The sequence below is a fragment of the Cercospora beticola genome, chromosome 5 (genome assembly GCF_033473495.1).
Source record: "Cercospora beticola chromosome 5, complete sequence".
Classification (NCBI taxonomy): domain Eukaryota; kingdom Fungi; phylum Ascomycota; class Dothideomycetes; order Mycosphaerellales; family Mycosphaerellaceae; genus Cercospora; species Cercospora beticola.
Genome location: NC_088939.1, coordinates 2,327,695 through 2,351,907, shown reverse-complemented (window position 1 = coordinate 2,351,907; position 24,213 = coordinate 2,327,695). Strand labels below are relative to the sequence as shown.

Here is a 24,213-nt window from a genome sequence, read left to right as displayed (position 1 = left end):
GCAGGAAGTAATGTGACATCAACGATGAGCTGACGCCATTCACCGTTCAAGTATACAGCACCGTAAATTGTCATAACAGCGTAGCTATCCAACATATGGACCAGCGAAAAAGTACAAACTCCACCCGAGGCCGCGGGAAAACGCCTTTTGGTCATCCGGTTCATGCAGAGACCGTTTTCCCAGCCTAGCTGTAGAGCTTCTTCTCCACGCCCACCATACCATGCACATTACCCTCCGCCTGCGCAGAAGCAGTTCGGAACTCGAATCGCACATCACCCGATCGAACGCCCTTCTGCAGAGCGCTCACACTCTTGACGCCGGCATCTTGGAGCGAGTGTTGCAGACCAGCCGAGAGGTATGGCAGGAACTTGGTGACAGAGCCACGATCCAGCACGGAACCAGAGACACCCTGTGCAACGAGGACTTTATCACCCTCGGAGAAGTACCGTGCAGTACCGGCATTCTTAGCGGTGTTGTTCGCCTTGTCGCCAGAACCGCCGGCCTTCTTGTCCTCCATGGCATCGATCGAGCCCATACCACGGTATGTCTTGCGGAGCTGACCGTCAGGACCAACGACGTAGGCACCTGGAGACTCGGTTGTGGCTGCGAGCAGACCACCCATCATGATGGTGCTGGCACCGAGAGCGATGGCCTTCACAATGTGTCCAACGTTCTGAATACCACCGTCGGCAATGCAAGGAATGCCAAACTTGCTGGCGAATTGCGTGACCGAGAAGACGGAGGTGGCTTGTGGACGGCCAACAGCCATGACCTCCTGTGTGATGCAGGCAGATCCCGCTCCCATACCAATACGGAGACCATCGACACCAGCTGCGATCAGCGAGGCAGCCTGGTCGCGAGTAACAACGTTGCCGCCGATGACGTCGAGCTTGGGGAAGTTTTGCTTGATCCATTGGATCATCTCGATCTGGTACATGGAGTTACCCTGGCTCGAATCGAGAATGACCACGTCGAGGCCGGCTTCGACGAGTGCCGCCAGACGCTCCTTGTCGGCAGGTCGCGTGCCAATGGCAGCAGCGGAGAGTAGCTGTTTCGTGCCTGGCACCTTGGTCGCCAGAGGGTAGTTCAAGTTCTTCATCAAATCGCTGCGGCTGAGCAGAGAGATGAGGTTGCCGGTGTTGTCCACAATTGGCAGCTTGCCCTTCTTACTCTTGCTCAGGATGGCGTTGGCCTCGGTCAGGCTCACGCCCTGCTGTGCGGTAACGAGGTCGGTCGACATGATTTCGGTGACAGGAGAGTCGAGGTTGGCGTGGAATTGGGTGTCTCGAGGCGTGACGATACCGATCAGCTTGCTCTTGAGCTGGCCGCTCTCTGCACATCCTGTCAGCTCATGGTCTTTCTGTGCGATCCGACATGATTGTGCGACGAAGGTGGGAGTCAGAGAATCAATTTCTCCCCAGCGCACCGAGCACACTGGCAAGGCACGTGCGGTTGAACGAAAGTTAATAATTGTGTTTAGCATCACGCGAGGAAGGGCAAGAGGAAAAGCGCAGAGCGAATTGCATACCGGTAACCGGGAAACCACCAAAGCCCCACTTCTCCTTCAATGCGATTGCGTCTGCAACGGTGGCAGTGGGTGAAAGAACAATGGGGTCTGTGATGAAGCCGTTCTCGAAGCGCTTGACCTTCCTGACCATCTCGGCTTGTTCCTCGACGGAGCAGTTGTGGTGGATGACACCCACACCGCCGAGAAGAGCCATGTGGATGGCCATGTTGTGCTCGGTGACAGTGTCCATGGGCGAAGAAGTGAACGGGGTCTTGAGGGTGATGTTGCGCGTCAGCTTGGAGGTCAGGTCGACATCGCTGGCAGGGAAGCCAATGTAGCCCGGGAGCATGAGGAAGTCGTTGTAGGTCAGACCGCCCATCTTCTTCTTGTCCATGAGGTCGTACACGGAGATGCCATCCTTTTCGCCGTACACCTTCAATGCCTCCAGGGCAGTCGAGGGGTCCTCGAAGTGCTCGTCGGCATCGCCATTGCTGGTTCCGTTCGCGTGCGCCTGCAGAGCGGGCTCTGCTTCCGGCTTCTTGAGGGTGACGCCGTCGTATGGCTGCTGAACGCCGTTCATGGTGGCGAGGAGGAGTGTGCAATGGAGAGGAGGATCGCAGTCTGTCGCAATGAATTAGCAGGTGGAATTCAGTCGCTCGATCCACGCAAAGTACTTACCCCAAGGAAAGAAAGAAAGGACTCGCAGATGGCGGCAAGAAAATATCGAGTTTCGCGCGCCGTGCGGATCTATCCGCCAGATCCTTGTCTTATCGCGTCACCCGCAGCCGAAAGTCAAAAGTGGGTAGGCGAGCGACGAGCGTAAACAAACAGAGAGCTTTTCGCGGGTTCTATGTAACGAGGCCGCCATTGTGCCCACCTCGTCGTCTCCCACATTCCTCTTCGACTATCTTCATCGTGACATGCGTCTCGTCTTTCCATGTCTCGCACCCACGTGAAATCGGTGGTCTGAGGGAGTGCCATGCCGTTGAGCCGAGCGTCGATGCAAGCCGCCTTTGCATAGCAACCACTCCCAAAACGCGCCTCGCCTGGGCACGCTGCATGCTTCCACCTCACATCCTCAACACCACCCTCGTCCCTCACTTCCAGACCGACGCCCGGCCTGACTCGGGGCAGGCACCACCGCCAACATGCCTTCCTACCCGGCCTTGAGCTCGCCGACCTCGCCGCCGCACAATCGCTTCCGAGATCACAGCCCGACCAAGTCGTCGCCGCTACGGCACATGAGCACGCGCTCCAACAACAGCGACACCGATCGAGCTGCCATTGTCAGTCGCCAAGCTGCCTTCAGCAGTAATGTCCCCTCTACCTATCACCGACCAGGGCTGTCTGGACTGGACACATCAGGGAGTGATCCCTTCCTAGTACCGAGCACCACAACATCAACGACCACAGGCGCGAAACGAGATAGATCCGAATCGCCGGTCAAGAAGAACGCCGCATTCGCCAAGTGGGAGCAGCGCGAACAGGCCGAGCAAGAACAGAATAAGCTGCAGCGCACGCCCTCGAGGATGGACGTGTCGCCCCGAAAAGTGCGCGACGACGACTGGCGCACCACCTTGGGCAGGAGTGAAAACCGTGGAGCCTTGAGACCAGTCGCAGAGAATCGAAGTCCTCCCACCAGACAGCCTCCACCGTCCAGCAATGGCTTCACTCACCTCCGGACCGAGTCGAAGGAGAATATACGGGAACGACCGCCGAGTCGCGAGAAGCTGGATTCGCCCTTCGCATCACCCACCAAATCACCTGGCCACACACGAGGCGTTAGCGAAGATCTAGCATTGCGGCCAGCAAAAACACCCAACCGTGTCACGTTTGCAAGCGAGGACACCACTATGAGATCTCCTTCGCCCGAGCTCAGATCGCCCCCTTCTCCCACCAAAAATAGTCTGGCGACGCTGTCGCGATCAGACTCCATGCGGGCCAGCACACGACCGTCCCGAGCGCGAGGGCATGCGCGCTTCGGCTCTACAGATATGGCCCCTCCGCAGTTAGACGGCGAAGACCTCGGCCAGCTGCAAAAGTCATCCACGCCCCAACTACGCCATCTCAGTAAGATCGCTACGCAGGAGGGTGTGACGGACGATTTGGGCGTACACAAGCCGGAAGAGCAGGTGACGGGACTCATGGGCAGGAGGAAGCTGCAGCGATCAGGATCGGTCAAGCCTAGAACGCCGAATCAATCACAATTTGCGTCACAGTACTCAAGCACAAAATGGATGGATACGCAAAGGAAACATTTGCAGGCTTACGAATACCTTTGTCACATCGGAGAAGCGCGGGCGTGGATCGAGGATGTACTGGAACCAGAGAAGCTGCCTCCCATTGTGCAGCTGGAAGAGGCGCTCCGGGACGGAGTTACGTTAGCTGAGGTGGTAGTCCGCCTCGCGCCCAGATTGCCGCCCGATCAACAACAAGCCTTGGGATCGAAACGCATATGGCGAGGCACGCCGCTCACGTATCGCCACACCGACAATACCGCGCTCTTCTTCCGCTTTCTGGCAGAAATCGACCTTCCAGAGCTGTTCCGATTCGAACTAATCGATTTGTACGAGAAGAAGAACATCCCAAAAGTCATATACTGCATACATGCCCTGTCATGGCTTCTCTTCCGCAAGGGCGTCACAGACTTCCGCATCGGCAATCTCGTTGGTCACTTGGAGTTCGAAGAGCACGAACTGGAGGCGACGCAAAAGGGCATCGATAAGAGTGGTGTTGCCATGCCCAACTTTGGTGGCATGCGTGAAGCAATGCAAATTGAGGAAGAGCCAGAACCTCCTCCACCCACCGAAGACGAACTGCTTGCGGAGCAAGAACCGATCATCGTAGATTTGCAAACGCAAATTCGAGGCTCGCTTGTGCGCCTGCGGCTAGGCAATACTATGCAAGACTTGTGGGACGTGGAAGAGTCAATAGCGCATCTTCAGGCTATCGCTCGTGGAGGCTTTGCACGAGAAGTCTTTGATTTCAAGTATGCGACCCACAATGCTAATTCGCAATTTCAAGCGGCTGTGAAAGGGTATCTGGTTCGGAAGAAACTCCATCGGAAACGGGAAGCATGGACGCAGAATAAGGACGCTGTCGTCAAAGTCCAAAATCTGTGGCGAGGCCGACAGGCGAGGGCTCAGACGAAGACGATCCGCAAAGAACTACAGGCGCATCGTCATGGCCTCAAAGAGCTGCAAGCGGCTCTACGTGGTGCGATTGGGCGATGGCGTGCTGGCGACTTGTGGCATGAGACGAGAAGCGAGGAAAACGAGGCCAGAGTCGTGGAATTTCAAGCTGCTGCGAGAGCTGCGCTCGAGCGAATGCGAGTCGGTGGCATCATGAATCAACTCTGGGATCAAGAGGCCACAATCGTCAAATTCCAATCGATGCTTCGAGCTCAAGCCGTCCGGTCTCTACAGGAGGACACTAGAGAAGAACTGGAAACAACACAGCAAGGGTTGGACATTGTGCAGCTGCAGGCGGCCGCCAGAGCCATGATTGAGCGACGACAACAAGCTGTAGCTCATGGTGAGCGCAAGTTCGAAGAACCAAGCATTATCCAGGCACAGTCGGCTGCGCGAGGTTTGCTGGAGCGACTGCGTACCGCCCGGACACTAGGCGCGCTGCAAGGACGAGAATCGGCCATTGTCAAGTTCCAAACACTCCTTCGCGCCAAAGCAGCAAGGTCTCAACATATGGACACGCGAGAGGCGCTCGACTCTCAAGTCGAGCAAATCGTCCAGTTTCAGGCACTTCTTCGAGCTAAGGCGGAACGATCGCTCTACCAAGACATCAAGGAGGAATTGCAGAAACATAACGAAGGTGTGAAGTCAATACAATCGGCCGCACGAGCCATGCTGCAGCGTAAGAGCATCGGCGAGAAGCTCGCAAGCCTGGAAGATCAGGAGACTGAGATCACCGCACTACAATCGCTTGCTCGCGCGTACCTCGAGCGACAGCGCATCTTTGACCAGCTCGTCCAGATGGAGAAGGAAGAAGAGAGCATCATCCAAGTGCAATCCACCATCCGAGGACTACTGGAGCGAAGTCGTATCGGTGAGCTACTCGCCGGTGTTGAGGAGCATGAAGCTGCTGTCGAGGGCTTGCAGACCGCAGTCCGAGCATTCCTTGTGCGCAAGCACTTCGCTGACAAGCGAAGACACTTCCGCGAGAACATGGAGAAGGTGATCAAGCTGCAATCCTTTGTCCGTGCCAAACAGCAGGGTGAGAGCTACAAGAGCTTGGTCAACGGCAAAAACCCTCCACTTCCTGTCATCCGGAAGCATGTGCACCTGCTGACAGATAGCAATCTCGAGTTCGAAGGTGAGATCGAGGCAGAAAGGCTGCGAAGACAAGTCATTGAGAGTGTGCGGCGGAACGAGCTGGTCGAGAGTTACGTGGAGGGCCTGGACGTCAAGATTGCGTTGCTGGTCAAGAACAAGATCACTTTGGACGAAGTTGTGAAACATCAAAAGCACTTTGGTGGCTCGGCATCCCAACTCCTCCGTAACGGAACTCAGCTTGCTCATCCATCCGGACTGGACCTGAAGGCACTCAACAAGAACTCTCGCAAAAAGCTGTCCAGCTACGAAGAGTTGTTCTTCCTCGTCCAGACGCAGCCTCAGTATTTGGCAAGAGCCTTCTCCGTGCTGACACAGCGAGGCCTTCCCGAGAAAGACAGCAAGAACTACGAGCGACTAACAATGACCTTGTTCGGCTATGCACAGAAGAGCAGAGAGGAATACTTGTTCATGAGAGTCCTCGCCACCAGCAATCAACAGACCGTCTCGCGGTGCCAGAATGTCGAAGACTACCTGCGACAATCGAGTGGTACGTTCCAGCACAGGCTCATACTCAATTACGTGCGCAACCCTCGCGAGCGGACCTACCTCAAGACGCTTCTTGGCGGCATGGTGAAGGACGGCATTTGTGGCCAGGACCACCTTGACCTGGAGAGTGACCCGCTGCAAATTTATCGAGCAATCTTGAATAACGAGGAGCTACAAACTGGCATACCCTCTCAGCGCCCACGCGACATTCCGCGAGAAGTTGTCATCAGGCAGGAAGATGTGAGACCGAGATATGTTGAGCACTTGGAAGACTTGCGAGATCTGGGCGACGGCTTCTTCTTGTCGCTAGAAGAGTCTCTGCATCGCATGCCGTACGGTCTTCGATATCTGGTTGCAGAGCAGCACCGTGCTCTCTGCGCGCAATTTCCCCGAGAAGACCCAGCTGGATTGGCAATGCTCGTGGGATCATGGTTGTGGAAGACATACCTTCTACCAGCGCTGAGAGAGCCGGAGATGTGGGGAGTTGTGGACCGTGGTCTCAGTCCCGTACACAAGCGCAATTTGGCACAAGTGGTGACAGTTCTGAGCCAGGTCTGCAATTCTGGTCGCCTCTTCGGTGTCGAGAACCTTTACCTACAGCCACTCAACAACTGGATCGGCGAAAGTCTCGACCGGTGGTCAGAATGCCTGCAGCACATGTTTGACATCTCTTCGCCAGAGGAACAGTACCATGCGGACCAGTTCTCCGACCTGTATTCCATGACGAAGCCGGTGCTCTACATCAAACTCATGGACATGTTCGCTCTGCACAGTTTGATCTCAGACAACATCTCTGCCGTGGCGCCTGACAGAGGCGACCCTATCAGGGAACTTCTGACGGATCTAGGCACAGCGAAAAGTAACGAGACTGATCTAGGTGGTGCTACTAACGGTGGTGAAATTACCTTGACGCTCAAGTCACGCTTCACTGTCCAAGATGACCCAAGCGCAGAGTCGCGGCAGCTGTTCACAGCTACAAAACGACTGGTGCTGTACATCATCCGCGTGCAGTCGGGATCGAACCTGATGGAGATTCTTCTGCGGCCCATCACGCATGAAGATGCCGATCGATGGATCTCGCTCGTCCAGGAAGAGCTCGCCGAGAAGGAACAACGGAATCATCGACCCGGCCACAAGCGATCGCCATCTCAGTTCGACCCTCGTGCATCAATGCGCTCGAATCGGGCGCTGTCAGTCTACAGTGAAGCACAGTCCACCTTCTCAGAAGACCGAAGAGACCTCATCGATCTCCAAGGCATGACCTATGCCGAGCTCAAGGCTACTGCTCTCGAGAACATCATGCAGCTCGAACAGCCACATGTCCCACCACAGTTTCGCGTGTCAAGACACAACAACTACCAAGAAATCCTCAACGCCCTCGCCGCCGACATCCGTCAAAAGCACCGCCGGCGCGTCGAACGTCAACGAGAGACCGAGTCTACGCGTGCCACGATCCAACAGCTCGATGCCAAAGCTCAATTCCTCGAAGACCAACTCAAATCGTACAACGATTACATTGAACAATGCCTCCATACGCTTGCCAACAAGAAAGGTACCAAGCACAAATTCGTCATGCCTTTCACCAAACAATGGTCGCATGAGCGCGAACTCGAACGCGCGGGCCGCCAGCCCAAGTTCGGCTCGTACAAGTATTCTGCGCGCCAGCTGGCTGACAAAGGCGTCTTGCTCACATGGGCACAATACCCACAGGAGCAATGGGGCAATCTGGACATTGTCATCAGTTCCGATGAAGTCGGTGTGTTCCATCTGGAGGCTAGTTCCGGCAGCATGATGTTGCCCGGCGCGAGTGCGATTCTGTCATTGGATGAGCTCTTGCAGGCGCAATACGATGGTCTGGCAACGATAAAAGCTTTCGAAGAGGCTCAAGGGGGTGCCGCGAAGTTGGCGGTGAATTTGTTGTTGCATTTGGTTTTCAAGAAGTTTTACAAGGACGGGTGATCCACGGATCACGAATTGGAGGGGGAAGTGATGACGATGATGGGATGAATGAAGGCGATGCGACGACGACGACGCTTTGATGGTCTTATGCTTGCATGGTCAAAGGATTTGTTTCTGGTATAGCGATGGGCGTTGGCGGTGTTCTTGCTCTTTTGAAAAGGAGGGGTTTTCACGGCTTCACTCTTATGGCTTCCGTAACACGTAAAACGTGGATAGTTCGAACGATGGACATTAGCAGACAGTAGAGAGCAAAGAGAAAAAGGTACACAGTTTCCTTCTAAGGCATATATGCAGTATATATATTCGAATGTGTACACGTTGATGACCTTGTCTTCTGTCGATGATTTTGAACACTTCGCAGTCACCTGCTCTGCCTTTGAGGATACCTTACCTGCTTTGGGTTGCGTGAATGGGACGACTTCGAGACGATGAAGAGGTGAAATGGGAGGAAAAGGAGTCGAAATGGCTCTGCGCGCTGCCTTGTATTTGGCATGATGCGAGCTGCCGTGTTATCAATGTCTGTCTATTCTCTAGTACCGAGCAACGCGAAGAACGTGAACGCTCGAGACGTGACAGTCTACGTTTGCGCCGTCATTTCGCATCGAAATTCATCACACCACGCGACTCATTCAGCGCATGCCTTCATTCGATCTGTAGTGCACTCCCACTACGTCTCGTCTCTACTGCATCTGCGCTGCCTCACCAACCATGTCAAATGGCGCCAGACCAGTCCCGAAGAACAGCCCATCCATACCACCACCGGTAACCCCCGTCATATCTGCAAGACTCAAATCCATCGCCTGTTGAAAATTCGAGCCCCAGAGCCAAGGATTTCCTGGATCAAAATCTGAGCTGCCATTGCCTGCTCCATAAGATGCCATGCTACCGGCAGGATAGCCATTGCCCGCATTCTGCTGCTGGACGGGATACTGAGCTTGCGACTGGCCCGAGTAATCGCTAGGATATGGCGCGTTCACGGGCCAGCCATTATTCGGTGGTTGTTGACTCGTCTGCTCCTGCTTGACATCGGACGCAGTCTGTGCAAGGAGATGCAGTGGAGTCTGCCCGTTGTGATTGCCCAGCTGCTGCTGCATCGGGTTTGGAGGTGCCTCGCCTCGAGCCTGCGCGGCAACGTTCTCCTTGTGCTTCGTGAACCACTCTCGCAGCACATTGAGGATCAAGACAACCTTGGGATGAGGTTGAAAATCTTGCTCAGTGGAGACATTGGTGTATATGCTGATAATGCCATCAAGTCGACGGTCGACGTCGATGTCCTCCGCTGTCATTACTTTCGCGATTTCGCTTCCGGGTGTCGTGACAGCAACGTGCATCTTGATCAGGATCACTATTGCGTAGGTGGTGCGCACGAAAAAGATGAGCGTTGGCATGGTCTTGACGGTCTCCGCATCAAACGCCAACATACAATCAAGTATGCCGTGAGCAGAATGACGGCACGCCTCGAGCGCCGAGATCTGGTTCTGCGATAGCTTCTCAGACGTGCTGTTGACAGACTTGAGCGACTCTTCTGTGAAAGGCATGCGAAAGTCCTCCACATTATGATTGAAATGGAGGGCGATCTCGTGGAGGTAGAGGTTTGCAACGTGCTCAAAAAGCTTCAAGTGCGGGTGGCTCTTCAGCTCCGGCGGGATCTTCGAGCTCCAGTCCTTGATCTCGTTCTCCATGACATTCAACGCGTACGAAACCTTGGGATCGGTTATGCTTACGCTGGCGCCGTTGTCGTCCATTAAGAACTGTACGCTGACGTTCTCGCAAATGTGCTGGATTTTGATGTGCTCACAGAACAGCTTGTCCGACGGCAGTGCTTCTGGGCTCGTCTCCAAAATTTCAACACATTCTTCCATGTACCTCGTCCAGTGCACGAGCGTGGGCCGACGCAGCACCATTGCGGCACTCGCGCAGAGGTAGTAACAGCCCAGGTATGCTCTTCTAGCTTCGAGGCTGTCCGTCGGAACGGAGTGGTAGGCAGGTGGCCCAGGAGTGTACTCAGGTAGAGGACCACCTGGGCCTCGTCTGGACTTCATCGGAGTGTGGCGTCGACACAGACCCAGGTCGATGCACATTATAGCCGCCATGTGGATGATCTGGTAGAAGTTGGTAGACTGCGTATGCTCCGGAGGCTTATACCACAGCGCAAGAACCTGCACTGCCTGAATGAGCTCGATTGATTTGGCGCCATTGACAACGACAAGGTTGGCGATTTCCTTGATCGCTTCGTGAGCGAGCTCATTGGACGCTTCTGGATGCAAGATACCATACGAAGCTGCAGACAATATTGCCGCGTACAAGATGGGCTTCTCCTTCCAGATCTGCTCTGCTTGTGTTCCTGGAGGGAATACGACTGCGGGCATGTGCGGAGTGAGCTTTTCCACGTAGCGATTGAAGATTTGAACACCCAGAGGCGGACTGACGAGACTATCGATCTTGTTCAGGAACTCTCGGGACGGACTGTTGTGCGACGGTGGCATGGTAGCTTCCGCGGCCGCATCGAAGGTGCGATTGTGCTCTCGCAGCCGATTCGACAGGTCCTGCTCGCTATGGCTCCGTACATCGAATTCTGCAGACGAAGCTGGAGCTTGCAAGTGGGAAGACTGCATAGCATTGTCGTCCGTCCGTCTACGTTTGGCCGGTGGCTGCATCGGTGACTGATCGTGCGGCTGCTCTGGCGGCTGACCATACTGCTGGAGTTGCTGCGCAGCCTGGGCATAAGCTCGTCCTTGCATGTCGGCCGTAGGAGCGTGCCCATATTGCGGACTATACGGAGCCGCGCCGCCCTGCTGTTGCTGCTGCAGGACTGCAGTCAGATGGTCCAACTTCTTCTCCAGCTCCGCCACGCGGCTGTCCGCCTTCTTCTGCCGCTTGCGACTGGGCGCGGTGATGATGCATTGTCGGCCTGCCTTGGCGCATCTTCGACATGGCAGCTCGGGGTGATTGGGGTCCTGATCGCATCGCACCTTCAGCCCGCGACACGCCTCACAGGCGCGCGGGCGCTTCGGATCGTCTGGGTGCGCGGCATCGTTGGGGTCGTCGAGCTGGCTGTTGTCGATGCTGTCCTGCACGAGTTGCTGATACTGCGGCGTCGCGGCCTGGGGACTCGCCTGATTGCTCGCGCTGGCGACGCTGGGGGCGGCGGTGCTCGCTTGGTGCGGCGTCGGAGGCTGCGGCGGGGGATAGCTGCTGTAGTACGGGTTCGACGTGTTCGGCGCTGGATACTGGCCGACGTTGGAATTGGGCGGATGTTGCGCGAATGGCTGCGGCGGAAGCGGTGGTGGAGGGTGTTCGTATCGCAGCGGAGGCGGTGGTGCAACGTTGGACGGCGAGTTGGTGGAGGGACCCGACAGTGCAGGATCGATCTGCTGTTGTGGTGTCGACGCCATGGCTCGCTCCCGACGCTCTCGAGTCGGTCGGTGTTGAGTATTTGGCACCGTGGTCGTCGGCCAGTGTAAAGAGCGAATTCCGCGTTTTTCAAAACTCCACTTCACGTGACTGCAGACCATTCACCTCGGGCCGGACCCTTGCACCTTTCCCCTCCCTCCATCCATTCCTGGCTAGCATGGTCTGCATACTCCAGCACATCACCCCAAAGTACCTCACCCGGCTAGCCGGCACACCTAGCGCACGCATCGAGTACGGGCGAAAGCGCTTGCAAGCATAACAATGCATGTTTCAGCATAGACCAGAAGGCCATGCAGCAGTCTCGATTCATCGAGAAACCCCAAGTGGTCTGGCGTCAGTGTCACCCTTCACATGCGGAAGGCTTCTGTGTGCAAAAACAGTCACTACCTCCTAGGTACAGCACAAGTAGGCATCTGCCACAGCTTCGTTTGATCGGATGTCACAGGAGAATCGTGTCATCATGCTTGAAGCTGAAAGTGACAAGGGCCTTTGCTCAATTATTGTTCCTACGAGATAGCAAGATCCAAATAGCATAGCAATATTCGTGGGCTCACATGCCTGTGCATACTGAGGTCACACGTCTGGAGCCAAGTAGCCTCGATTCTCAATGCCAGTATCAACGACTACCTTACAGGTCATACTAGCCTGCCTCCCGCCGAAGAGCAAAACGGAAACCACGACCGACACGGTATGCTGGGTCTGTAAACCTGAGCACTTCCTCTCTCTTCGTGTCTGTCACGTACGCGATGTGTTCAAGGCACGCTGCGTTGCGAAGCGAGATAGTCGCATCGTCGCAGTCGCGGCGAGAGGTCAACCTCGATTGTCGTTTTCGTGAGTCTCCATCCTACTGTCCGCAACTGGCCGGCTTCTGCGTATGTCTCAATGCCTCGGGGCGCTGCCCCTTGCTTTTGCTCCTGTCTGCTGTGCTCCTAGCTGCTGAACGCTCTTGTATCAATGCAACAGTGCGGCCATTGCATCGATCCTGCCTCGTTGCCTCGACCAAAGTGTAACCTGATGTACAATTTGAGATTCTGCTCATCGATGCAAGTATCACGACGCAAACGATTTCCCGGATCATCGATGGCAGTGGAAGTCAGTGAACAATTGGAGCTTCGGCTCACGAGCATCGACCGGCTTCGCGAATGTGGGAACGAGGTCGCTGTTCGTGAAGTCCAGTAGTATATTCCTTCTTCCCTGTTGATGAGGCTTGCACCGGCCAATATTGTGTCGACCACTAAGCAAACATTCGTCGATACGTGATGCTGGAGCGGACGCAGTGAAGTGTCGGAAGTAACGCGAGCTCATCATGAGCGGTCATCGCCTAAGACCGTGGGTGTGCAACAGCAGCCTTGTCGAAGCGTTGTGCAGGCTATGGGGTGTCCGACGCCTCTCATCTCGTCCATCCACATATCTCTGAGGCCATCAACTGATACTGCATCGTATTCTCCAAACCCGCCCAGAGTTCTGAACTTATCAAGGAACTTCGTCGGGCAAGAGTCGACTCGCACGTTTGAGAAGCCACGCCGATTCGATTCGTTGGTGAGGTGTGGAAATGGAGAGGGCGAGTGCTGGTGCGGCTTTGTGTGTTTGGCCAACGAATGCTACCGTGAAAGGTCAAGGGGTTGACGAGCATTCGATAGGCGCTTGTCCTTTTGCCATGTCTATCGAGCCGTCAGTGTCGCGCTGCAAGACCTGCTTTCTTGTCATCAGCTATGTGCAGCACCGGCGAGTGCTGGCTGGTGATCTTCTTGCTGGAAAGCAGTGTATCATATTCTAAATAGCAGTGAGATCGTTCTTGGTAGCATCCATCCGGATGGTGTGACAATGCTTGAGTTGGTGTTGATGCATCGAAACGTGATCTGGACAAAGCAACTGAAGTCGATTCCTGCGGATCTGTTTGCAAGCCAGCAGCTGCCCTTTCGCTCCGCTTGACATCCTCGCAACTGGTGCTAGCTCTTTCTCGTGTGCCCCAGCAATGGGACCATCGAGGAACTCTCTTGCACTTCTTCGATTTGTCCCTTTCCCAACACCATCAAAGCCTTGCCATCGACTGCCCAGCAACAGCAAGAGCAGTCTCATGGGAGACGAGAGCCACTGGACACGAGACAGAGACTGCCGGACATGACCTGCCGCAGCTGGACGCGTTCTGCGCCCTGCTTTGGGGCAAGCCCGTCTGCCGTTGCTAGGTCGTCATTCAACCTTCTTCTGCTTCCTCCTCCTCTGCTCTTCCATCTCCAGACGTGCCGCCTTTCTCACCTGTCCCACACCCACAACACCGATCCACCATGAGATCACGGTCACACAACGCACAAGCTGGCTGGCCGGCTGGCAGACGGCTAGACCAAGGACGATCGTATGTGCCTCCAGGGCCATTGGCTGCCTCGATCAGCGGAAGAGACGCCCGACTCGTCAGTGGTCTGTACGCCCACTACAACATGCAGCACTTGCTAATGCCAGCGCAGAGCCCACAGCTTCAACAGAACCCTTCGCCGCCCGAGTAGGGCATCGCACGCCTCGGTCGCCGCGCCCACAAACAGTGCAACCATGGATGGATCCCTGGACGAGGTTTTCGTCAAGGAAGAGATGGAGCTTGTTGAGGGCGCTGCTGGACGAGGAGTCCGAAGACTACTGCAAGGGTGGCTACCACCCTGTGCAAGTAGGCAGGGACACTGGCGCTGGACGGGGATTCCGAAGACTACTGCAAGGGTGGTTACCACCCTGTGCAAGTAGGCGAGGACGCTGGTGCTGGCCTCACCACCGACAGCCGACACCTCAGCCCTCATATCGCTGGCGAACGTTCTGGCGTCGATCGGAGGTCATCTCAAGGGTGTTGGGTGACGGCGCTGAGTGACGAGACCCACCACCAGAAGAACACCGTCCACCAACGGCTGCGGGCGAAGTCGTCGTCGCTGCAAGTCGACAAGCGAATTGCTTCTCAACTCGGGCAAGCTAGTCATGTTCTCCATCATGCCCACGAGCAGCGATTGTAAACAGCCATGGAAAGCAGCATTCTCATTCTCGCCCCAGCTCAGTCTACCAGGCTCCGAAGTTGGGAAGTGACCAGCATTGTCAGCAGTCGCTCCGGTACCAGCGTCTGGGCTGTTCCCGCGATTGCCGTGGACTCCCAACTCAAGCCCATAAAAGGAGAAGACTCCTCGCCTCGACTGCCTATACGACCCAATCCTCAGTAACAGCCAATGCTGTGCGACCAAGAATTTCCAGACCTTTCTGAACGGACCGTCACCAGCCATCACCACAGCCGATTACCCAAGGAAGATCGCCGCTCTGCATTGTCGGTCTTGTCGGAGCTTCATCAAGCAGGGCACCCTTCTTCTGCACCAGAATCTGCCATCTTACTGCATGAACCGTTCTCACGACTAGGTACCAGATCAGCTGGCTCGCCGGACCATGACCCGTCTTCTCCATCGACCTTTGAGCAATAGTGGGGTTGACAGCGCCATGGAGGACCGTCGAGGATTCTGGGATTGACATTGGTACACCGCATGCAGGCCAGCAAGCTACATATGCACCGATCAAGACCTGACCTTTGACCCCTTCTCATGATGATATCAGCATTGTCCTGCCAAAATTGCGGGTTTGTACTTACCTTTCTTTGCTCAGCAAACCCTATGTTCTCTGCATTCCCCCCTTTTTCTTTTCCTCGCTCGATTTTATAGAAGATCACTTCAAGCAAGATTAACACTCCCCGTAAAGGCTTGCGACCTCTAGAACACAAACGATACCTGCTGTCCAAGTCGTGTCGCACAATGAAATGAGAAGAAAAGCAAACGGAAACCACGGGCGGATCATACGTCAACGCCATGAACAGCAAGATCCAGCTTCATTGCGACCTGCAGCAACGCGCGAGTTCGGACCTTGTGTGAATCGAAAAAGAGAAGGACGAGCTTACGCAGCAGTAGATCTTCAGCACGACGCTGGCATCGCGGCTGGCGCGGCATGAATGCATAGCAGAGGCTCAAGGCCAGCCTTCCTACTTCAGCTCGTGCTGTGAGTATAACAAGAAGACAAAGGGACGATCCTCGTCCTATCATCAGGTTGAGGTGGCATCGCTTCAGCAGCGGCAGGATGTCAAAATGACAATCCAGAACGGAGAGCGATACTCTTAGTCTTCAGCTTCTGCTGGCATCGCTTCCGAAGCGGCTGTGTGCGAAGAGAGAAGAGCTTGATGAGGAGGTAGCCATACGCTGACAGAAGCAGAGTGTATGGGGAGCAAGATGCCTGAGCAAGCCGCCGGTATACCATCCTGCTCGCTTTCCCCTGTCGAGTGATCCTGTACACAAGGATACTGGCTTCCGGATCTGCCATGTCCCCGCCTTTGCTGTCCAGACCGAGCATGGCGCTGGTACTTGGCTCGGAAGTGCATTGTCGCTGGAAAGGCGGATCGGCGGTACCTTGACGTTTACTGTTCATCGCCCTGGCCTTGCCATGTTGTTACCCGCAGCCCGGCCTCGGAGGGATTGTCGACTGGTACGTTTCTACCAGAGATTTTGGGACCACGACGGGAACAGCACAGAGGCAAACCTCTTGCAGCTTGCATTACAGAGTTGCTTGACCACTACCGTCTCGTAAGGCGAAGGCGAAGGAGCCGGTAATAAGCCATGCTTGTGTAGGAAATGCCGCCGCCTGCCCGAACTGCGGCATCCTCAGAGCCCTCTCTTATCGCCTGCAACGATGCAACTCTGGAAAACTCACATCTATACCGATATGCGCAGACGACCGGGGTGCTGTGCAGCTTTAGGCCTTCTCGCACATCCTCATGACACGAGGTCGGAGGGTGCGCTCCATTGCCGACTCCCCGCCACCCGTCGACAGAATGGCGCACAAGCGGATCACGCAGGACCGAGACCGTGTAATGGCGATGCTTACCATGCTGGCAGCGTAGTCGCGGCATGCTAGACGTGTCGGTGGTGGTGGAAGGCTGGCGGAGCTATGGCTGGCCCAGGCTGGGTCGGTGGGTGCTGGCGGTGGAACTTGATCGGATCATGGCCAAATGCTAACGCGGCGGAGGATAAGGGCGAGGAGGAGACCTTCTCCAGCATGTCTGCAACGTGAAGGGAGCGTCGGGGCGGTGGTGAGCTCGTCGCAGGGCTGGGTGAGGCCACAGGCGAGTGAAGTCAAGACAAAGCATGCGGTTGTGGCCGCCATGGGTCTTGGCTTTGCCGCAACCACACCTCAGTCCTCAGTCCTCAGTTTTCTTGTGCTCTTTTGCCTCACTACATGGGCCGAGCGAGGAACTACATCACGACTGACACTTCGATCTACTCATCAAAGCTCGCTGGACTGCTCCGAATATCGCGCAGATTGGCGATCGGTCTGGCAAAGGTCCATCTGAGGAGGAAATTTGGAAATGGTGGCTTCTGCAAGTTCAATAGCTACCAGGCGCTGTTGTGGCAGCATTTCACAACAGGACTGTACTGAACAATTTAAAGCGTGGTCAGCCAGATCTCTAGCAGTATGTAAGCTGGATATACAAGAGATCACCCCATTTCCGAAGGCCTTGGGCAGACTCCAAAGGCATTGACGGAAAGTGTAGTGATTTGACAAATTTCACATCTTGAGGTTTACCTGGACAGAGACTTTCAAATACCTCATGTCACATTCTAGCTAAGACAAGAGAGAACTGGACCGCCAATCTGTGAAAAGCTTGGAGCAAAATGTTGTTGTAATACGTCCTTGAAAGCTGCTCCGTTTTGTCCAATAGTTTCCGTGTATGGCTCGACTAGATTGAGATATCGTGGAACATAGTAGTGCTCAGCCCCTTGCGATCACACATGTATATGACTCTCTCACAGAGACCGCAGGCCCGGGTCGAGAGAGCAAAATCGCAGAATTGCACGCAAGATTGACGATGCATGTTCATGGTTCAACATTGAAGGCCTGCTGAGCCCTGCTTTATATGCCAAAGCGGTCCAGGAGACAGATGCCACCGGAGCAGTGCGTTTGTTCTCGAGGGAAGAGCTCAGTGGAAATACTATAGGCAGCGTAAACCACAGACCCACACGAATCACTCCTGGAACACTACTCATGATCACTGACGCAAGCTCATTGAAGTCCTGCAGTGGCTCCCGGCTAGTAGATCAGCTCAGACAAGATAGGACATCGCGCAACGGCGAGCATCGTGCAAGGACGTCGTTTCCCCAAAGCCGACTGATGTTGCTGGCCCCGACAGTCCGCTCAGGGCACGCTGACTGTGCTACCGGCACTCGGCAAGCTGTGGCACCAGAATCGCATCAATGCAGCCAAATTTTTCATTGGCCGAACGGCATTGATCTCAGGCTTGGTCGCACTAGCGCAGGTGCCTATAAAATCCCCCTCCTCTCGCTCAACTTTTCTCTTTCCTTTCCTCCACCCGCAGGCACTTCCAGCCAAAGCGCGCCGAGATCGTCATGCCTTGGGCGCTTCGACAAGAACAAGAGCAGTGACGGCACCTGGCTGTTGATGTTATTGTGAGTACTCACTTCCCCTTCGCTGTCGCTTCCTTCCTTCGCTGCCGCCAACTTCGCGTCGTTTCGCTAACTTGCCTCACTCACAGAGCATCAGTCGGGCATGGTGATGGCAAGCACCTTATCATCTCCAACCCGGTCAACAGCACTGTCCTGGTCGCTGTCGAGACCTTCGTCCAGGCTCTCACGGGCACGAAGGACCAGCCAAGACTGTCGTTTCACCGGCCAGCTGGAGGTTCGACACCGGCAGTGACCGACCTCGTGACACCGGCGGGGGTCCCACAGCCTATCTACCTAGACGTCGCTGCAGGCGATCGCATGGTAAAGGTGGGGCCCCTGGCGGAGACCTACAGTTTTTCAAAGCCGACGATGTGGCCTGGCGGGTCATGATCGAGAGAAAGAGGAGGGCCATCAGCTGCGCTGTTGATTGCAAACAGTGACCTGGAGGCCTTCACACGTCTACAACTTCTGTACTCATCTGTAATTTCATCGTCGCTTCTTGTTTACATGTGTGTCCCTCAACATCGTGCTCTCCCTTTGCTGAGCCGTAGACGCGCCTGTGCCTGACTGACCGCGGATCCCGCGTGTGTATGCCCCGAGAGCGATTGCCCGATTCAGCTTGAGCTTGTGCCGTCTTCGTCCTCTCCCTTGTGCATTCACATGGCCCATGCCGCGTCACGCAAAGACAGCGAACTGACGTGTTCGGTACGGTACCGGATGATACGCAATTTTCCATCTGCTTCCTTCATGCATGTTTGCTGATATTGCTTCTCACTAGCGAGACAACAATGCTCATCACCACCAGATTTCTCGGTCGCTGCTTGTGAGACGCAGCAAGGTCAGGAAGGACATGGTGCTCGTTCACTGATACGCCGAGAAGCAAGTAACAGTAAGGAATCAAGTCCTGCACCCATGCCGACCAGCAACTTCGCCGCCTCCGCCGACGCTACCCCGAATGCTGCCGACGCTGCCACAAATGCTATCGACGCTAGTCGGTCGTCGTAGCGATTTGATTGCCGGTGATGCCCGTCCGCTGGGCGAGATCTTTGCCCACCACGTTTCGACGCACTTCAAGCATAGTCCGCTGCAAAGCACTTTCCTGAACCTGAAGGGTTGGTTGGCGCACCTACTGCTGAAGACTGGGAGACGATTGGCATCGAGCGGCACAGGAAAAGGATATTGCAGTGGATGGAAACACGCTGGCATAGACGTGAAGAAGAGTGGAGGCTTCTGCGGCCGCAAAGGGGACGGATGGCACAAAATCAAGGACAACATGGCTTCCACTCAGCAGGTGAAGACATTGAAGGATACGTTGTCCAGGTCGCGGACATGTTGGCTAGTTTATTGGTATGGGTAGCGGTGTGACCTTCCGTGCACAATTGCATTACTGCCTCTCCAAATTTGCTGGAATAGTCTTTCTGAACCGTATCCGAGGTCTGCTCAACTGCTAAACTTCCAATGGCCCCGTTTGGTGACCAAACATTCTTCTGCCATATACGGTGGTATTGCTCAAGTCTCTGCACATGAAGCTGCCCGTATCAGCCCGTGCTATCGGCTGCCATTCAGATTGGTCTCGTCTGTGTGCTCGACGCAGAACAGGACAGACAGCACCCCCAGTCCAGCTAGTGACTCTGCCTATCAGGTGCGTTGCTGCAATCATGTTTCCGTATCCTGCGCGCCGTTCGTGACCGAATTCGTATGGAATCCATATGCCTGCACCGATTCCTACGCATGTGATGTCCCCCTTAATGTTGAGCCATTATTCATGTCTTTCGTCGCCCCTGTCCTTCTGCCTCCTTGCGCAGGCGTAACATGTTTCGATCGTCATGACTGAGCGCGCGGCGGCGCCGGTCTTGTCGGAGAGCGCGGGCGCCATATCTTCTTGTTGGCTTCGATACCAACCTTGTAGCATGCGATTGCCATCAACTTTTCCAGAACTGTGAGCGCTCGGGGTGCCATGTTGTTCTTTTGCAGCTGTGACCCACGGATCGAGGCGTTCGTATCGCGGCGGCTGGTTGTTCTTTCGGGGCCGCTGAACGATGCCGTGAAGTAGAGCTATCTGGAACGGGTGAGGAGGGCTTTGGATCGGTTGCGTTTCTAGTGGAGAAGGTTGTGGGTCGTCTCTGCGCCGTCAAGAGGCGATTCGTGTGCGCGCGTCTTTTTCGCTTGTTCTGGGGGCTTCGTCAGGCGCACCAGTTGTGTTGACGGCGGTAAATGGCAAGGAAAAGACGAGGAGTTGACGGACTCTGATGCTCAGTGATCCCCAAGCTCTGTTGTATCTCTATCAGTCTTGCGAGCTCTCCGTCGCGGTATGGACATCCTTCGCGCGGCAAGCTTCATGCTCAAATGCACTGCCCAGAAGTCTTACAACAGAGATTTGGATAGATGTTACGGTGATTCTGGCCAGCGTGTGATTGCTTCTGCTGTGCGTGCTTGCTCATAATGTGCATGGTGGTGCCATCAAGGGGCGCAGATGTTCGCCGTGCTGTAGAGATCTATCCCGAGCTCACTGTGAGCACACATACGAACTTGCCGCTCATTGCCATCTCCCGAATCTCGGCCCTGCTCATTTTAGGCATTATAAGGGATGAAAGTTGGACTTCTATCACCAATCAGATAGGACTGCCCATCCTATCTGGTTGGTCGGGGTTGAGCAATTCATTCCGGCGCGTCTGAATTGCAAGACACCCCAGTTACGGAACATGCTAACATCGAAAAGACATGCCAGCATGCTGAGTCTGCTGAGCAATATCTGATCCGTCAGATAAATCACTTTTTTGCTGTTTTGTTGTGTGGTGCAAGGTTCGATTCTTGCTCAGATGGTGTTTGTCGCCGACATTAGCTTGTATTTTTGCTTCATGAAGTGCCTACTCGCTTCTACGCCGTCACAACATCGCGCAGAGACGCCTTAAAAACACCTTTGAGGGCAAAGAGCTTCAGCGTCTGCCTTACGCCCAGCTACAGGAAGTGTTTGTGGTGCTGAGAAACATTTTGCTGGTCGTCCATGCAATCGTATCCGATGTTGATAGAACGCCAAGGCTTTTGACCGCGAGTGACTCCAGCAATGTGACGTGCAGGTGCTGTGACGAACGGAGGCAACCATTGATGATAGTTTTGCGCCGGGCGAACATAATTTTCATGTCACTGCTCGGCGCTGCATGATTATCACCGCCTCCAGCAGGACCAGCGATCAACAACGACATCGGCAGTGACAACCACCAGCCCGCTGATGACTTCAGGCCGTCTGATGCTCCATTAAGTTGCACAGTCCGGAGACAACAAATAGACGCTACTAGAGTGAGGCGGAACAGGCGACCCAACGGTGAGCATACGTTTGCAGTGACCCTGCCCGCGAGTCCTTCAATCGATCTCTCCCGCATCTTCGTCATAGAACAACGTAGAGCGACGATCAAACGGCGGCGACGACTTGACACACTCTATCGGGTGCCGGAATCCAGGGATCATGGCAGGCCAGGTACTGCAGCGATGCAGGAACGGGACGGAGTCCGATAGCCATTGTAGCCATTTCTTCCCCAGAACGAAGCGCTTCACAGCAACCAACGCACGCAGCAGCTCCGCAACACGCTCATCATCATCAAGCTCGAATCGCGAGATTGAGGCAGATGCCAGCTTCTCGACCAGGGTGACGGGGAGAAGAAGAATGTGGACTCCTGGTGCGATGACGACTCTCAAATCGACGGAGCCCTCCTCGCCCGTGAGCAAGAGCTCTCGGGGCACCAGATTTGGCCACACCGTTGCTTGTGTCGGTCGTGGTCGACATACGACTGCAACAAGAGGTTGCGCCCGAACGCGTCCGGCTCGCCAACAATGCAACGGCAGTGACACCGTAAACGACAAATCGCCAGACCGAGATCGATAAGGGTGCACGCAACGACTGAGACGACGAATAGCGACCGCAAGCCGCCCTCGAACCCTCGAAGACTCCCGAAGGAACGAGTTTGCTTGAAGCACAACGACCAGGACAGCCCAGGAATGCGCGCGGCTTGCAGTAAACAGCGCCAGAACAGGCTCAGGCCGTATAAAGAGTCAGACACAGGGCACAAAGCATTCAGTGGTGGGCGTGGAAAGAGCCAGTACATACTGCTGAAGCTCACAATGAACGAGCCTCAGCTATCGTACGTTTGATGGCCGACTCCTTGGGCGCTTTGGCTTCGCGCCGAGCGGCCGCGCTTTTGTCATTCGACGCCCAAGGCCCACAGTCTGACCAGAGTTACAAGAAAGCAGCGGGTTTGATGGTGTCGCAATCACGCTGCAATGCCACACATGAAAGATGAGACAGCTGCGCCATGCTAGGTTCTTCCTCTTGGTTGTCGATTGGCTATCCGCAATGCCCATTTCGATCCTGCAGCCATTCCTCATATGATCTGGGTAGCGAGATCGCACACAACATTGGCTTCTCTTTGCAGACCAGCCTGCTGTGATCGCTGCTCAGCGCTTGCCGGAGAACTCTCTGATGCAAAGACAGATGACAATTCCAAGGCGTAAAGACGATACCGAGTGCTGGAATCGCTGGGTCTTCCGGTTCCAAGTTTTTGAGCACTCAATAGCGTGATGCGACTTCGTGCTCATTCTTCACTCCCGGCTAAGCCCCATTCTTCTCTGCAAAACAGCTGCGCTGCGTCCAACCCAGTGTACTCGTGAGGCGATTGCTCGGATGAAAGGTACCATCTTGCAAAGAAAATGACAAGCAGATGGTCCAAGACGAGACCTCGCTCAACTCCAGCCTCGAGAGCGTATGCGATGCCGACTTTCAAGCAGACCGGGATATATAGCTTGACCACGATCAGTGCCGCGCCTAGGAGTCCAGCACAGTCCAGCAGATGAATGCCCGAAGGATTGTGCAGACACCTGTTGACTCATGCGAATTTTAATGGTTTAGTGTGGAAGGATCTGCGGGCGCGCGAAGTCGCAGCACCATGAAGAAGTCGACGAGACGCCGGAGGTGTTTACATCAATATGGTGGAATGGCTCATGGTCTCACGTCTTGCTTCGTTACTCTGGATCGTTGCTTGCTAGCATATCTAGTTCTGTCGCCCCGGGGGCAAGTGTATAACTTGCAGGCCTGATCTCAACAAGCTTTCAAGTCGAACCACTTTCAGCCGGCTGGATAGCTTTGACGAACTTTGCTTTTACGCCTTTGATGAGGCCATCAGCCAGCAGCTTCCTCACAGTCGGCGTGTTGTTGTGCTCTTCGAAAGCTTTGCGTCCAGTGTAGCGCTCGAAGAAGTGGAACACGTTGCGGTCGTCCTGGTCTCTGGCCAGGCAATAGTACAGAATTCCAGGCTCTGAAGCTGCAACACGTGTCGTCTCTGCGTATACAGCCTCGAGAGCATCTGCATGCTCTGGATGAGCGTAGACCTATGAGTCGTCAGGTCACGGCCAGTGTCCTTGAGTTCGCCATGCTGATGAAGACACGCACTGTGCCGAAGACACAGAACTCGTCCTCGGGAGGCGGGGGAATGCCGGCGAGAAAGTCGTCGCGCTGGTACTCTGCTGGGCTGGTCTCCATGATGCTATGCTATGCTATGCTGTGATAGCTGCAAAATTACCGTGGAGATGAGGAATCACGATGCTAATCGATGGCAAGAAGCATGTTCGGCCGGAAATGCATAGGTGGAGATTGAATGGCAGCAAGGACCCGTGAACTTTTGGCACTTGGCCAAAGTGTCCTTGCCGTTCTCTGGCACACTCTTGCCATGCTAATTTATCCGAACGTCGACCACCAAGCTCCTGCTTGCTGCGTCCACATTCGGTCTGCCGACTATGTACTTACCAAAAGCTGACGAGGAATCGTGGCGTTGCATTCCAACTGCAAGAATGGCCCACCGTGTTACGAGTGGACACTTCTCTTGCAGCGTCGCGTGCAAATTCCGAGGGGAGCTCTGCAGATCATTGGGGTCCACCTGCGGCCGAGCAGATCGCGACGGAATTGTTGAGAAGCAGACTGTGCGTATAGAGAGGTAAGTCTTTCATAATGCATGTATCGCACCTTCGTGCGGCAATACACATTCTT

The 24,213-nt window shown here is 54.9% G+C and overlaps 5 protein-coding genes across 5 annotated transcripts; 2 read left to right on the top strand and 3 right to left on the bottom strand.

Moving 5' to 3' along the window:
- Positions 1-184: 184 nt before the first annotated feature.
- Positions 185-2,087, bottom strand: RHO25_008167 (uncharacterized protein; the record flags this gene model as incomplete). The annotated part of the gene is made up of 2 exons (XM_023600310.2): positions 185-1,332; positions 1,529-2,087. The coding sequence occupies 2 exons, from the start codon at positions 2,085-2,087 to the stop codon at positions 185-187; spliced, it is 1,707 nt and encodes a 568-aa protein (XP_023449557.1).
- Positions 2,088-2,655: 568 nt separating this feature from the next.
- RHO25_008166 (uncharacterized protein) lies at positions 2,656-8,301 on the top strand (the record flags this gene model as incomplete). The annotated part of the gene is made up of 1 exon (XM_023600309.2): positions 2,656-8,301. One exon carries the CDS (start codon positions 2,656-2,658, stop codon positions 8,299-8,301), a length of 5,646 nt encoding a protein of 1,881 aa, XP_023449559.1.
- Positions 8,302-8,981: 680 nt separating this feature from the next.
- RHO25_008165 (uncharacterized protein) lies at positions 8,982-11,696 on the bottom strand (the record flags this gene model as incomplete). Its single annotated transcript, XM_023600308.2, has 1 exon — positions 8,982-11,696. The coding sequence occupies one exon, from the start codon at positions 11,694-11,696 to the stop codon at positions 8,982-8,984; it is 2,715 nt and encodes a 904-aa protein (XP_023449561.1).
- A 2,563-nt stretch (positions 11,697-14,259) lies between these two features.
- Positions 14,260-14,705, top strand: RHO25_008164 (uncharacterized protein; the record flags this gene model as incomplete). Its single annotated transcript, XM_065603036.1, has 2 exons — positions 14,260-14,331; positions 14,376-14,705. 2 exons carry the CDS (start codon positions 14,260-14,262, stop codon positions 14,703-14,705), a joined length of 402 nt encoding a protein of 133 aa, XP_065459108.1.
- Positions 14,706-23,279: 8,574 nt separating this feature from the next.
- RHO25_008163 (uncharacterized protein) lies at positions 23,280-23,709 on the bottom strand (the record flags this gene model as incomplete). Its single annotated transcript, XM_023600307.2, has 2 exons — positions 23,280-23,558; positions 23,620-23,709. 2 exons carry the CDS (start codon positions 23,707-23,709, stop codon positions 23,280-23,282), a joined length of 369 nt encoding a protein of 122 aa, XP_023448647.1.
- Positions 23,710-24,213: the final 504 nt, after the last annotated feature.